This window comes from Candida orthopsilosis (genome assembly GCF_000315875.1).
Source record: "Candida orthopsilosis Co 90-125, chromosome 8 draft sequence".
In the NCBI taxonomy this organism is placed as follows: domain Eukaryota; kingdom Fungi; phylum Ascomycota; class Pichiomycetes; order Serinales; family Debaryomycetaceae; genus Lodderomyces; species Lodderomyces orthopsilosis.
The window spans coordinates 291,186-304,039 of NC_018302.1; the positions used below are offsets into that span (position 1 = coordinate 291,186).

A 12,854-nucleotide genomic window follows, 5' to 3' on the forward strand; every position below is an offset into this window, starting at 1 on the left:
CAGAAAAGCCAGAACATACACAGTTTGGAGGAATACAAAGTATAATTGCAAACTTGACAATTTCTGTGGAAAAAGTCGGCTCCAATAGGGCCACGTCAACAAAACACCCTTACATAATCACTTTAGAATCTTTTTCGGCTAAATTCGTGCATCAGTAAAGTTTCAATACCCAATCTAGAATCAAGGTGTGTAAGTTTTTCCTTTATAATAAACTATAAATCATAAAATACACATACACACATACACATATATATACATAAACACTGAAGCCATAGCAATTTATAATACTACTGCTACTCAATAAACACAGTACGGATTAGCCATTCAAGATTGAAAACAAAAATTATTGCGTGAGGTTTTTATTTTTTTTTATTTTTATTTTTTTTCTTGAGGACTAAAACTTTACACGCGATTTTAACCCATCAGACATTAATCCCATATTGTTTTGTACCAATTATTATTACAAAAACTATACTATACCCAATATAATTTTATTTTCAAGTATTTCAAAAGAAGGATTGATCTTAATTTAGACTTACAGTCACTTAGAATCAAGTCTTTTTTCTTTAGTCAACCTTTTGGGGTATATAACTCAGTACTTTTGTCAAGTTCATCAAAACGCCCTACTTTTCCATCGACCATTCTTAGCCAAAGAGTAACTGCAATAAGAATTACACCCAAAAGCTACCAAACCCCAACCAGCATAAGAAAAAAGACAACAAGTTGGTATACAAGACATTGTTACGGCTACAACTCCTGACCATCTATTGACATTTCAGCTGGGCTAGCATCACTTTTATATATATTCCAAGCTGGTTAACAGTTGAACCATATCCTTGTAAACTTTGTTGCCATTTAATAGGTAATACCTCAAGAGGAGAGGATATTCAAAAACCAGAGTGACTCCATTAGACAATAAACTCGATTATTTCGTCCACCAAGCATTTCGTCTAGTTTCAAATCAGCGTCAACTTAGAAAACTCCAAGGTATTCCCCAATCAAAGAAAACCCAGCGCCGTTGGCTCTTGAATCTATATAGATAGCGGCTCCAAACTAGTGTATTGAGTTGTTATATCGTTGTATCTATTGGTCACCCCATTTAAATTATCCAATTCTGTACAATTTAAGCGGAGACGCAGCAGACACAAAACTCAATCACGAGATCCTCCTTATTGTTTTAAGGGAATCAAACGTTTAAGTCGTATAAACTCCTGAGATCATCAATTCTTTCAAGTACGGAGTTCAAAACGAAACACAAAGCACCACAAAGCTCAACTGAGATCAGATTCAAGGAACCAACCTCCAAAGTGTGTGGAGTTTCCTTCAAATTTCGATTTCTGTTACATTTTGTCAAATTTCATCCATTGTTTGAGATTCCTACAAAAAATTTGATCTCGTGTGATCATACTTTTGCACTTATAAGAATCAAATTGCTACTACTTTGAAGTGAAAGATTTTGCTTTTATTTCAATCCAAGACAATAACTACTAAAGGCAACAATAGTAAGAAGGTTAAATATAAACCAGAAAAAGGAACGAAACAGGATTATCACTTAGAAACTCGAGACTAGATTCGACTGATTACGATACAATCTACTAACCCCCATTCAATACTATACCGTTACGATTGCAGAAAGAGAATAATCTATAAGAGTACTATATTATCAGCAGCGGTCATACAAACAGATTTGCCATTTTCGTTTTACTTTTTTGATATTTGAAAGAGCTTTAATTGTCTTTATTTTTTTCTTATTGTTTGAAATCAAGTATGGCGCATAACTATGGAGTAACGGCGACAACAAGGCCGAACCAGGAGAATAATAGCAATCAACCAGGTGACGACTATAAATACCAACCACAGCAACATCAACAACTTGATCCAAATAGTCATGCAAAGTCAGACGATGCTCATCACTTATTTCATATGCCAAATTTAGAACCTCAATTTAATATCCCAAATATAGATCAGATATCTTCACCTTCATTCCAACCATTGAGCAATACATCTTCATTACCGCCGTCGGGGTCTACTATTGGCAAATTTACATCTAATGGATCAAACACATTTTGGAATACGCCCTTGTCCTGTACGTCGGAAACAAAAGGAGGAGGAAGCGGAAGCGGGGGCGGAGCAGGACAAGAGATGCCTTCAAATCTACAATATCGGGGATTATCCATTGATTCGAGTATATGGGCACTGCCAAATTCGATAAAATCGAGCGGCCCAACGTCGTCAAGCATATGGTCTCCTACAAGATTAAATGGACATGAACAACCACAACTGCAGCAACTGCAACAACAGAGTTTCCCTGTGCAATATTTTTCACAAAACAAACCACCTGTATCAATGCAGAATACACCATTGAGTACATCAAATGCTGAGAACTACACATCAGCTATACCAACTGAAAATCGGTCATCCTCAATAAGTGGATTTACCCCGCCATCAATGGAGGAAGTTGCCATTGGCAGTGGATTACTTGGTGATGAAACAACAAATACTTCGCCACCAATGAGCTATGAATCTATGAGGCGTCATTCATACACTGAGGGACTACTTGGACAAGCACTTGATAATGAAGCTGTCTCACCGACATTGACTAAACGACAACCTATATCAAAAAATGATGTAGCCACAATGCGAATGGTTGATGAATATTTTGAATCAGATCCACATGAGCGTGTAAAAGTGACGATGAAGTTGCTAAATGATCGATTTTTTGACGAAGAGCGATATTTGAATGATGCATATCAGTTGCCCAAATTTCCTATTGAATCGTCGTTACGTAACTATCAATTGGTTTTGGTTGGTTTTAAAGCAGGTAGAATTGATGTGTTTTACCTTCCGTCGTCAAATGGAGTTTGCACAACAACAGTAACTAGTCCAACGATGTCTTCTGGAACGGCGATTGCAACTGCTTCCTTGGGTCAACATTCGTTTGATATAAAGGTTGGTGATTTGGTTATCGTGGAGGCTGACCGTGGACGCGATTTGGGAAAAGTATTCAAGTTGAATGTATCTATTGATGAAGCACGGTTGTTGAAGTTGTTGCAATTTCAAGAGCAGCAAGCGGCATTGAATGAGCACATTGAAAATAATTTGTTGGATGATGTGTCAGTGAGGAGCTTGTCTAGTCAAAATTCCTCCCATTTCTTACCAACACAACACCATAGTCAACAAAGCACAGTTACACCGCCAACTTTACAATTTCCCAAATCTATATTGGCACTTGCTCAACCAAATGAAGTTTTTCAAATTATGAATAAAAAGCAAGATGAAGAAAAAGCGTGTCGATTATGTCTTGCCAAGATTTCCAGTGCCACTAGTGGATGCTTATTGAGTGGCGCACCAATATCACCAACAACGCAAGATTTGTTACAAATGAAGTTGATAGATGCTGAGTATCAATTTGATCGGAAAAAGTTAATTTTTTATTATTCGACGTCAAAGAGGATAGACTTTAGGGATTTGGTTCGAGAATTGTTCCGAATTTATAAGACAAGGATTTGGATGTGTGCTGTGACTGGTGTTCCTTTTAAATCTTCAAAAACAAGTTTGAGTCCATTGAGTACTGGGATCGGGTCAATTCCTGGAGTGGCAAATGTTTGTGTTGATCAAACCCCGCAAAAGCAATCCTTACAAGCTCAACATCCATTGCAATTTCTGCAACGGCCGCAATTGAATGAACAACAAGTAATGTCACAGCTGGCAATACCCACAGCGCCTACTATTCAACTGCAGCAACAGCATGGGCTCAATAGAAGACAAAGTTTTCAACAAACAAGCACTTTTAATCGAACTCCACAATTGCAGGGCCTGATGCAACATAATAATCAACCTTGGGTCTCAACAAGTCAGCTTCTACGTAGAGCACTGCATCAGCCTCAGATGAGTTATAATGATCATCAATTTGATACCATACCTAGGCAAATATCTGATTCTGAACAACAACAGCTTTACACCCAACCTTGGTCGCTACATCCCCGGAAACAACAACAGCTGCAACAGCTGCAACAACAGGTACCACAACAACGTCATTGGTCTCAGCAACAGCAGCATTCGCTTGTGCAACCGTTAACCCCACAACAGCAACATATTCAACAAGTTCAACAACAAGCACAAAAGCAAGTACAAGACCAATTCAAGAGGCGGAACCAGGGGAGCGGTAGCAATGAGGGTGGTGATGATGACGTTTCAATGATGCAAAATCATTCGGATGAAAAATTGGTATTGAAGAGTTTAGTTGATTCTATTAACCATTGATAGTGTGGTTAACGGCATATTCTTTGGTATGTCGATTTTACTTATTTGATTGATATTTTAGATTTTTTAATTATGATTAAGGGACAGATTTATAAATATATACAGATAAAGGGGCATATATATTTGATGAAGAAGAGCGTAAAAGATACAATATTTGTAACAGCGTTTATAACGTTGGAAACTAATCCTTTATATTCTATATCTATTTATATTCTGAGTATTTTCTCTTTAGTATTTACTCCATTTCCATAATGATTCATTTGGGTTAACCAATTCATTATCCAATTGGCTAAAATATAACCCTTTGTCTAAACCCTGAGCAATAATAACTTGTAAATAAAATACAAAATCACTCAAATTGAAACCAGCATTTAACTTGGCAAGAAATTCTTGTTTACCTTGTTCAGCAGTCTTTTCGGAAACGAGATCTAATTTGATTCCTTTGGCCGATTCGAATTTGCTAATTACATCTTTAACGGTGATTGTATCACTTGCAACATGGATGGTATCTGGTAAATCAGCGTAGGGCTTGTGGGTAGCAACGGCCAATACAACATTTCCCACGTCTTCTAATTTAGATACATTGAATTTTTGATTGATATCTCCAATCAAATGGATTCCATCTTCATGTATTCCGACTGGACTGACCATTTCATAAAGGAATAAACCAGGAATAGCAAAGATTGAAGTATAGATATCAACTACTTTAATTCCCAATTGACGTATGGCTTCAGATGTTTGAGTTTTAGAAACTAAAAACCCAGGTGCATAAGCGTCAGCTTGATGAATATCAGTACCAAATTGAGATGGGATGAATAATTGTGGTTTGACTTTAGCAACTAGCTTTTGCACTTTTGCGGATGCTTCAGGAGATGCACCAGTTAAATCAATGATTGCATCAACTCCCTTAATGGATTCGATGAGATGGGCATCCTCAGCTGATGTTTCTGGGGAGACGATGTATTGAATCTTGTCAGTTGATGTTGATCCTTCTTTTCTGGAAATGGCTTTAATGGGGAATTGAATTTTGGAATCGAAAATCCCAGAGTTGATAGCATTGAGGGCGTGTTTACCGAGGAATCCATTGAGACCAATAATTGCAATCGAAGCTTTAGACATTGTTCGAGCTAGTATCTTTTTAGTTGTACCTGTGATGTGTATGTTGATTTGATTGAGTTTTTGGAAGTTGAAGGGAATTCACTGGTGAATTTATACACCTTTGATCAGTTTTATTGATAACATATGGTCTATTCCATCTTTTGCAAAGACTTAGTACTATGAAACATATATTGTTGAAATTGGAACTGTTGTTGCAGAGAAACGAGTCTCATCTACTTTTCGGAACTTTATCAATTGCCGAAAGCCGAAATTTCTTCTGTAAACAAATGTGCACTTAGTAAGATGAGTAAGATGAATTTGTAAGCTACACTTTGAAAATTCAATGAGACAAGGGGAGAGTGGTAATCGGCTTCCAAAATGAACGATAAAGTGCAGTTTCTTTCTTATGTGGTTATAGATCTCTAGATATCAATGGCTTGAAAAATTTAGATTAACGCTAATTTTAGAGAAATGCAACGTTATAAGACTTACATTTTACAGAACAATTGTGCAATGCGTATTTATCGTTTGCAGCCATTATCAACTATAATAGTGAAACCCTACATTGTGTGCTAGCAATCTTCACATCAAAAGGAAAACTCAATCAAAACAGGTCTTCAATTCAATTGAGGTAGCTATTCATTTCCTATAAAGTAGATTTAAAATTTACCCCATTTCCACAATGACTCTTTAGGATTAAACAATTCGTTATCCAACTTGCTGAAATACAATCCTTTATCCAAGCCTTGAGCAACAATTACTTGCAAATAAAACAAAAAGTCATTTGGGTTAAACCCGGCATTCAACTTATCAATAAATTCCTTCTTACCTTCTTCAGCTGATCTCTTCGACACAATATTCAATTTAATTCCCTTTGACTTTTCATATTTCTCAATAACATCTTTAACGGTAATCGTGTCACTGACAACATGAACTAGATCAGGTAAATCCGAGTATGGCTGATGAGTTGCAACTGCCAACACAACGTTTCCGACATCTTCCAATTTCGAAATATTGAATTTCTGATCAATATCACCAATCAAATTGACTCCTTGTTCGGTAATACCAACTGCTCCAACCCAGTCATAAAGAAAAGCACCGGGAACAGCAAATAACGAAGTAATGACATCAACAACTTTAACTCCCAACTTGCGAACAGCTTCAGAATGTTGAGATTTTAAAGTCAAAAATCCAGGAGCATAAGTATCAACTTGAGGAATATCAGTACCAAATTGTGAAGGAATAAACAATTTTGGCTTGACTTTTTCAACAATTTTTTCGATATTCGAAAACAATTCGGGGTTAGGACCAGTTAATTCAACAATAGCATCAATTCCCTTGAGTGAATCAATTAAATGGGAATCGTTTGGTGATGTTTCAGCAGAAACAACGTATTCAATCTTGTCGGTTGATTTGGATCCTTCCTTTCTTGTGATTGCTTTGATGGGGAATTGAATCTTGGAGTCAAAAACACCGGAGTTGATGGCATTGACAACATGCTTTCCAAGGAATCCATTGAGACCAATAATTGCAATTGAGGCTTTAGACATTGTGATTGTTTATAACTTAAATTATGTTCTGTGAAGTTTATTTAGTTGTGTTGATGATAATGCAATTGAGGTTTGGAGACGAAGGGAATTGACTGACATATTTATACTGTTTTGGATTCGATTACATATCACTCCCTTTGGTACATAAAATTGTGGTTAAATGCGAATGTATGTTTGTGTGGCTCCATGATCGTATACTTCTTCTTCTTCTTCTTCTGTTACTCCTCCACACTTTTTCAAGTAGTTACAGGTTTTGCGTAATAATTTCAGATTTATCAGCAGAGCTACCAAATGATTTCAATTTTTACTAATGATTACTAAGATAATATTTGTAATGCAACCTATACTTATGACATGACATATTGACAGGTTCAGGTGGCTGATGTCTTGCAATACATTTAAATGACAATTAAGTAATCTTAGTAAGACATTTTTGGTTACATGGTGTGCATTGGGAGAACTTGAAGCATTTGGAACTAAACACAAATTGTGATTAATCAGTCATGAACTAGCTTCCTAACTTCGATATTTTAGTCAGCCAATGATAATCCTAAACTGGAGGTGCTTGGGACACCCTGCCGCTCTTCTCTAAGCTTCATTGAATTAGTAGATTACAAGTAGTAGCAGGATCTACAAGTCTATGTAGCCAACCATAAGAAGGACAAGTTAGGATTAATACATCAAGTATTTTCTAGGTAACAACAACATAGCGTATTGGTTCGTAGTAGTTGCAACAGTTACTAGCCTGGACAAGCTTGGACTTCTGCGATATTGCGTAATTACTTTCGACACACAAAAAACAAGTTGCAAAATACTAGGAAACAATAAGGGTTGGCAATTTTCGGCATGGTTTAGTCAATTACAGGCCACAATGTAAATAAACTCTTTAATTTCAGGCATCATCCATCTAAAAAATCTTCATTTTATGGTGTTAAAACGGTTGCGTTAAAACAATACCTAAGATTTTACTCGAATTTGTTGCAAAAATTTCATTTTCTTCATCCTTAACCCTTGTGAATTAAGTCCAATCAGTCATTTTCTCCGTGGGGTATATCACAAAACACTTAGTCCAGAGGTTTGAGTTAATAAGGTTAGACTCATATGATGGATTGCTAGTGATCTATAATAAATGTAGCAATACAATGAATTATTATTTTGGCAGTGCTTGCACCAATGACCAAAGTAAACTTCAACTAATCACTGCAAACTACTCCCCAAGATTATCTGTTGCTTTTGTCACCCCAGCAACTGTAAGGTGATGAGCTACTTTGGTGAGTGGCATTTTGCGAGGCTGTCTTTTTGTGTATCGGAGCATCCGACGGAAGAGCAGAATTTGTTCACACGATAAAAAACCAATGCCGACGAAATCACATCAGATAAGAACATTGAACATATAAATATCACCAACTGCACCAACATTCTACTTTTTTTATATTCTTCTCCTCCCTCATGACTCAAATTATGCCCTCCAATACCAGAGACATATCGATCAAAGCTATTGCATCAATACCGTATACATTATACTATGGAACATTTATTCATACACCAGCGTTAGATAAATTGGAAATTAATTTCAATACTATCGTTGGAGTCAACTCTGATGGAGTTATTGATTATGTTTACAAAGATTTTGATCCACTGGATCATGAAGGCCAATCACCTATTCAATTTTTCCAACATTTGGAATCAGACATTGTCGATATAAAATTCATTGATGTCTCTCAAGATTATACTAAATTCTTCTTTCCAGGATTTGTAGATACTCATATCCACGCATCTCAATTCCCCAATATTGGTATTGGATTAGATACACCCTTGCTTGACTGGTTAAACAAGTATACATTCCCCCTTGAAAGTCAATTCTGTGGTGACGACGATCACTCCCAAGAGAAGAAATTGGAGATTGCTAGACAAGTGTATACAAGAGTGATTCAACGCACGTTGATGAATGGGACGACTTGTGCATCTTACTTTACTACTATTGACCCAGAAACTACAAATTATTTTGCTGAATTGTTGTTGAAGCTAGGCCAGAGGGGATTTGTGGGGAAGGTATGTATGGATTGTAATGAACCATATACGGTATACGAAGAGAGTTTAGAAAAGTGTGTTGATTCAATGAATAAGATTATTGATCATTTGGACGATATCAACCCGGGACTGGAAAGTTTGGTGAAACCGATTATAACCCCTAGATTTGCACCGGTTTGTTCGAGGGGGATGTTGACATACTTGGGAGAACTAAGTGAAAGTAAACACCTCCCTATACAAACACACATTAGTGAAAATAAACTGGAGGTTGAATTAGTAGCCAAATTGTTCCCTGATTGTGCAAACTATAGTCAAGTTTACAATAAGCACAACTTGTTAAACCAGTCTACGATCTTGGCTCATTGTATCCATTTATCACCGGAGGAGTGTCAGTTGATTGCAGAAAAGAAATGTTCGGTATCACATTGTCCTACGTCAAACACATTCATTTCCAGTGGTGAAGCTCCTATACGCAAGTATCTTTATGATTATAAGATTAATGTGTCATTGGGTACTGATGTTAGTGGTGGATTCGATTCAAGTATATTGCATATCATTAAACATGCAATTTTGGTTAGCCACCACTTATCAATGAAACCGGAACAGCACACAACGAGCAGCACTGATTGTAAATTATCAATGACCGAAGGGTTATACATGTCAACTATGGGTGGTGCAAGAGCAGTTGGGTTACAAGATCAAATTGGATCATTCACCAAGGGCAAGAAATTTGACTGTCAATTGATTGATTTGACAAGTAATGGAGCTTCAACCGATGTGTTTCCATGGCAAATACCAAGCTCTTCCGAATCTACTGATATTAAGTATGACAAGATGGTTGATTTAGTAGGTAAGTGGGTTTTCAGTGGTGACGACCGTAATTGTGTTGAGGTATGGTGTAATGGAAGACAAGTTGTCAATAAGATGAAAGTAGTTAATGAGAAAATGAAGGTAATAGAGTAAACTTTGATGCGATATAATCAATAGAGTAATGAAACCACATGTAAATCTAGTTTGGGATTGTTTTGTACTGCGACGTCTTTTGCCCCACAAAACCACCCTGATGCGTAGTAAAGTTGCAAACTTAAAATAAACTTTTAGTTGAATTTTGGGATACTAACTGAATTTGATTAAAGGGAACCAAATCGGGTGTTCGGTAAAGAGACAAAAGAATAAGTTGGTGTGACGTAGTAGTGCATAAAATGAATAGAAACTTAAACGCATAAATTAAAGAACTAATAGAGTGTTGCATCATGTACACATCTTTCGATTATTATCACATTGCCATACTCCCAACACTTAACTCATGTTACCAAGACTTCACGAAGCTCTTCAAAGGACACAAGACAACTGTGCCCTAGCAAGACTGAGGCGTATGTTTTGCATATCACAAAGACATCATATATCACACAACGGCTGGCATTCCTAGCGAGCACTGCTTCCTCAACACGAAGCATTAGCACACTATCGCCTAGTTCGTGATATATTTTACGAGCCAGCCGTCAATAGTTTTTCTTTGGACTTTGGTTTTCGTATCGCTCCTCGGCTAAATTAATAATTTTTCATTTGTACTGTACGTTTGTTCTCCCCAACTTAACTCCGGATTTTCTTTTTACGAACATTTCCAACTAAACAAAAATATATTACAAAACGCCTGGGCTTCAAAAATATCAACTCTTCTACTCAATAATAATAGCTTAATGTACGTATTTCTATTGTTACATCAAGATCTTTGGTCCATATAGTCCATCTCACTGCTAGAAAAGAAATTTTTTATTGTATTTCTTGGGCATACAGCAATAGAAACAATACAACCAATATTACACAAAATACAGCTTGTACTAAATTAGAAATAAATCAATGTAACGCTACCACACGCAGCAGAAAATTTTTTTTTCTTTTCTTCACTTTAGACTAACCGCCCAATACAAAAAGTATTAAATAGATAAATATATATAACCCCAAATATTTAGTATCTGACATCTGATTATCCATATCGCTTAAGAAATAGAAAGATACACACTTTTTTATATGGATCTCGATTGGATCTTCACTGCTACTACTACACCCATTACTATTCAGTCACTCCCTACTACCTACTATTTTAAGTAAAGGCCGTCTTTTACTTTTAAATTTTTTCACTAATTTTTTTGTGTACCAATATGTCAGATAAAGAAACTAAAGCTCAAGAGCAAGAAGCCTTGACTTCTGGAGTAACTCCAAGTCGGTCCAAAGATGAAGAGTTAGGAGGTGTTGGAATAGAAGAGGATGAAAAATACTTTGAAGACTCGACTTCGCTGGAGTTTGATATGGTGGATTTAGAAGCCAATGATGAGATTTTACATGCTAAGATGAAGTTGATTAATGATGCTATTGATGAGATTGGTTTCACTCCATACCATTTGAAATTGTTTTTTTTGAATGGTATGGGATACTGGACTGATAATCAGTTGAATTTCTTGGAGAGTACTGTGCGTCAATTTATTAATTATCAATTCGGATACAAGTTCCCTGTCACTGCTGAAACTTATGCTGGTGGTATGATTTTAGGAGCTTTGGTTTGGGGATTTGGTGCTGATTTGATTGGTAGGAAATTGGCTTTTAACTTGTCGCTTTTGTTGAGTGCCATTTTTGCTATTATGGCAGGGATGATGGGTAATATGGCTAGTTATGCTTTGTTTGTTTTGTTGTCAGCTTTTGCTGCTGGTGGTAATTTGGTTTTGGATACTTGTGTGTTTCTTGAATTTTTACCTCACAAAGATCAATGGTTATTAACTTTTTTTGCCTTATTTTGGGGGATTGGACAGACAATAGCCACTGCTTTAGGGTATGCCTTTTTACCCAACAATACTTGTGATTCCGAGGATTATTGTCCAAGTCATATCAATCGTGGATGGAGATATGTTTGGTATACTAATGGATCTATTGTTTTGGCAATGGCTATTTTACGTGTTACTGTGATTAGATTGAAAGAGACTCCCAAATTTCTTGTGGCTAATAATCGTGATGCTGAGGCAGTGGCTGTATTGCAACATATTGCTACAAAATATAACCGTCCTTGCTCATTAACTTTGGAACAATTGTTGGAATGTGGTGAAATCAAGAGTAATGCAGATTATAGAAACCATTTCAATCTCAAGGGAACACTTTCACTCATGTTCAAACATTTAAAAATACTTTTCGCTACATCCAAAGCAATAAGATCCACCATATTACTTTTTATTTCGTGGGCTTTCCTTGGTATTTCATACCCTCTTTATTCATCCTTTTTACCACAATATTTAGCTACTAGAGGTGCCAATATCTCAGCCTCAACTACTGGAGGAGTCTATCGTGATAATCTTATTGCTAATGCATGTTCAGTTGGTGGACCAATTATAGCTGGTCTCATGTTGAAATTCATTCCTAAACTTGGTAGAAGAGGAGTCATGTTTATTGGAGGTATCGCCACCATGGCACTCTTGTTTGGTTATACACAAGTTAGAACTAGATCGCAAAATGTTGGATTTACTTCAAGTGTCTATGTTGCTTTGTATATTTACTATGGTGTTATCTTTGCATATACGCCCGAGGTTATGCCCAGTGCAGCTAGAGCAACAGGTAACTGTTTATGTTTGTTCGCTACAAGAATATGTACTGCCATGGTGCCCATCATTGCTTATTATTCGGATACATCTTCAGCAGTGCCAATTTGGATTTGTGGTGCTTTCGTCGGTGTCATTGGTGTCATTGCGTTGTTCTTACCATTTGAACCAAGTAAGCAAAGAGTTGTTTAAGGTAACGTACAGGGGGCAATCTGGCATTATTTATTTTATGACCAAGGGCATTTCATTCCATCTGCATCAACAAAAAAGAGATTATTATTATTCAACATATTAAATCGTTCATTTCATTTTCGTTAACCAGCAATTC

The 12,854-nt window shown here is 36.5% G+C and overlaps 5 protein-coding genes across 5 annotated transcripts; 3 read left to right on the plus strand and 2 right to left on the minus strand. All coding sequences in view use genetic code 12, as the record gives it.

The window, feature by feature from the left end:
• Positions 1-1,767: 1,767 nt before the first annotated feature.
• On the plus strand, positions 1,768-4,263 carry CORT_0H01430 (hypothetical protein; the record flags this gene model as incomplete). The annotated part of the gene is made up of 1 exon (XM_003871332.1): positions 1,768-4,263. The coding sequence occupies one exon, from the start codon at positions 1,768-1,770 to the stop codon at positions 4,261-4,263; it is 2,496 nt and encodes an 831-aa protein (XP_003871381.1).
• Positions 4,264-4,491: 228 nt separating this feature from the next.
• Positions 4,492-5,382, minus strand: CORT_0H01440 (hypothetical protein; the record flags this gene model as incomplete). The annotated part of the gene is made up of 1 exon (XM_003871333.1): positions 4,492-5,382. One exon carries the CDS (start codon positions 5,380-5,382, stop codon positions 4,492-4,494), a length of 891 nt encoding a protein of 296 aa, XP_003871382.1.
• Positions 5,383-6,020: 638 nt separating this feature from the next.
• CORT_0H01450 (Cip1 possible oxidoreductase) lies at positions 6,021-6,911 on the minus strand (the record flags this gene model as incomplete). The annotated part of the gene is made up of 1 exon (XM_003871334.1): positions 6,021-6,911. The coding sequence occupies one exon, from the start codon at positions 6,909-6,911 to the stop codon at positions 6,021-6,023; it is 891 nt and encodes a 296-aa protein (XP_003871383.1).
• A 1,449-nt stretch (positions 6,912-8,360) lies between these two features.
• CORT_0H01460 (guanine deaminase) lies at positions 8,361-9,905 on the plus strand (the record flags this gene model as incomplete). The annotated part of the gene is made up of 1 exon (XM_003871335.1): positions 8,361-9,905. One exon carries the CDS (start codon positions 8,361-8,363, stop codon positions 9,903-9,905), a length of 1,545 nt encoding a protein of 514 aa, XP_003871384.1.
• A 1,199-nt stretch (positions 9,906-11,104) lies between these two features.
• On the plus strand, positions 11,105-12,718 carry CORT_0H01470 (membrane transporter; the record flags this gene model as incomplete). The annotated part of the gene is made up of 1 exon (XM_003871336.1): positions 11,105-12,718. The coding sequence occupies one exon, from the start codon at positions 11,105-11,107 to the stop codon at positions 12,716-12,718; it is 1,614 nt and encodes a 537-aa protein (XP_003871385.1).
• Positions 12,719-12,854: the final 136 nt, after the last annotated feature.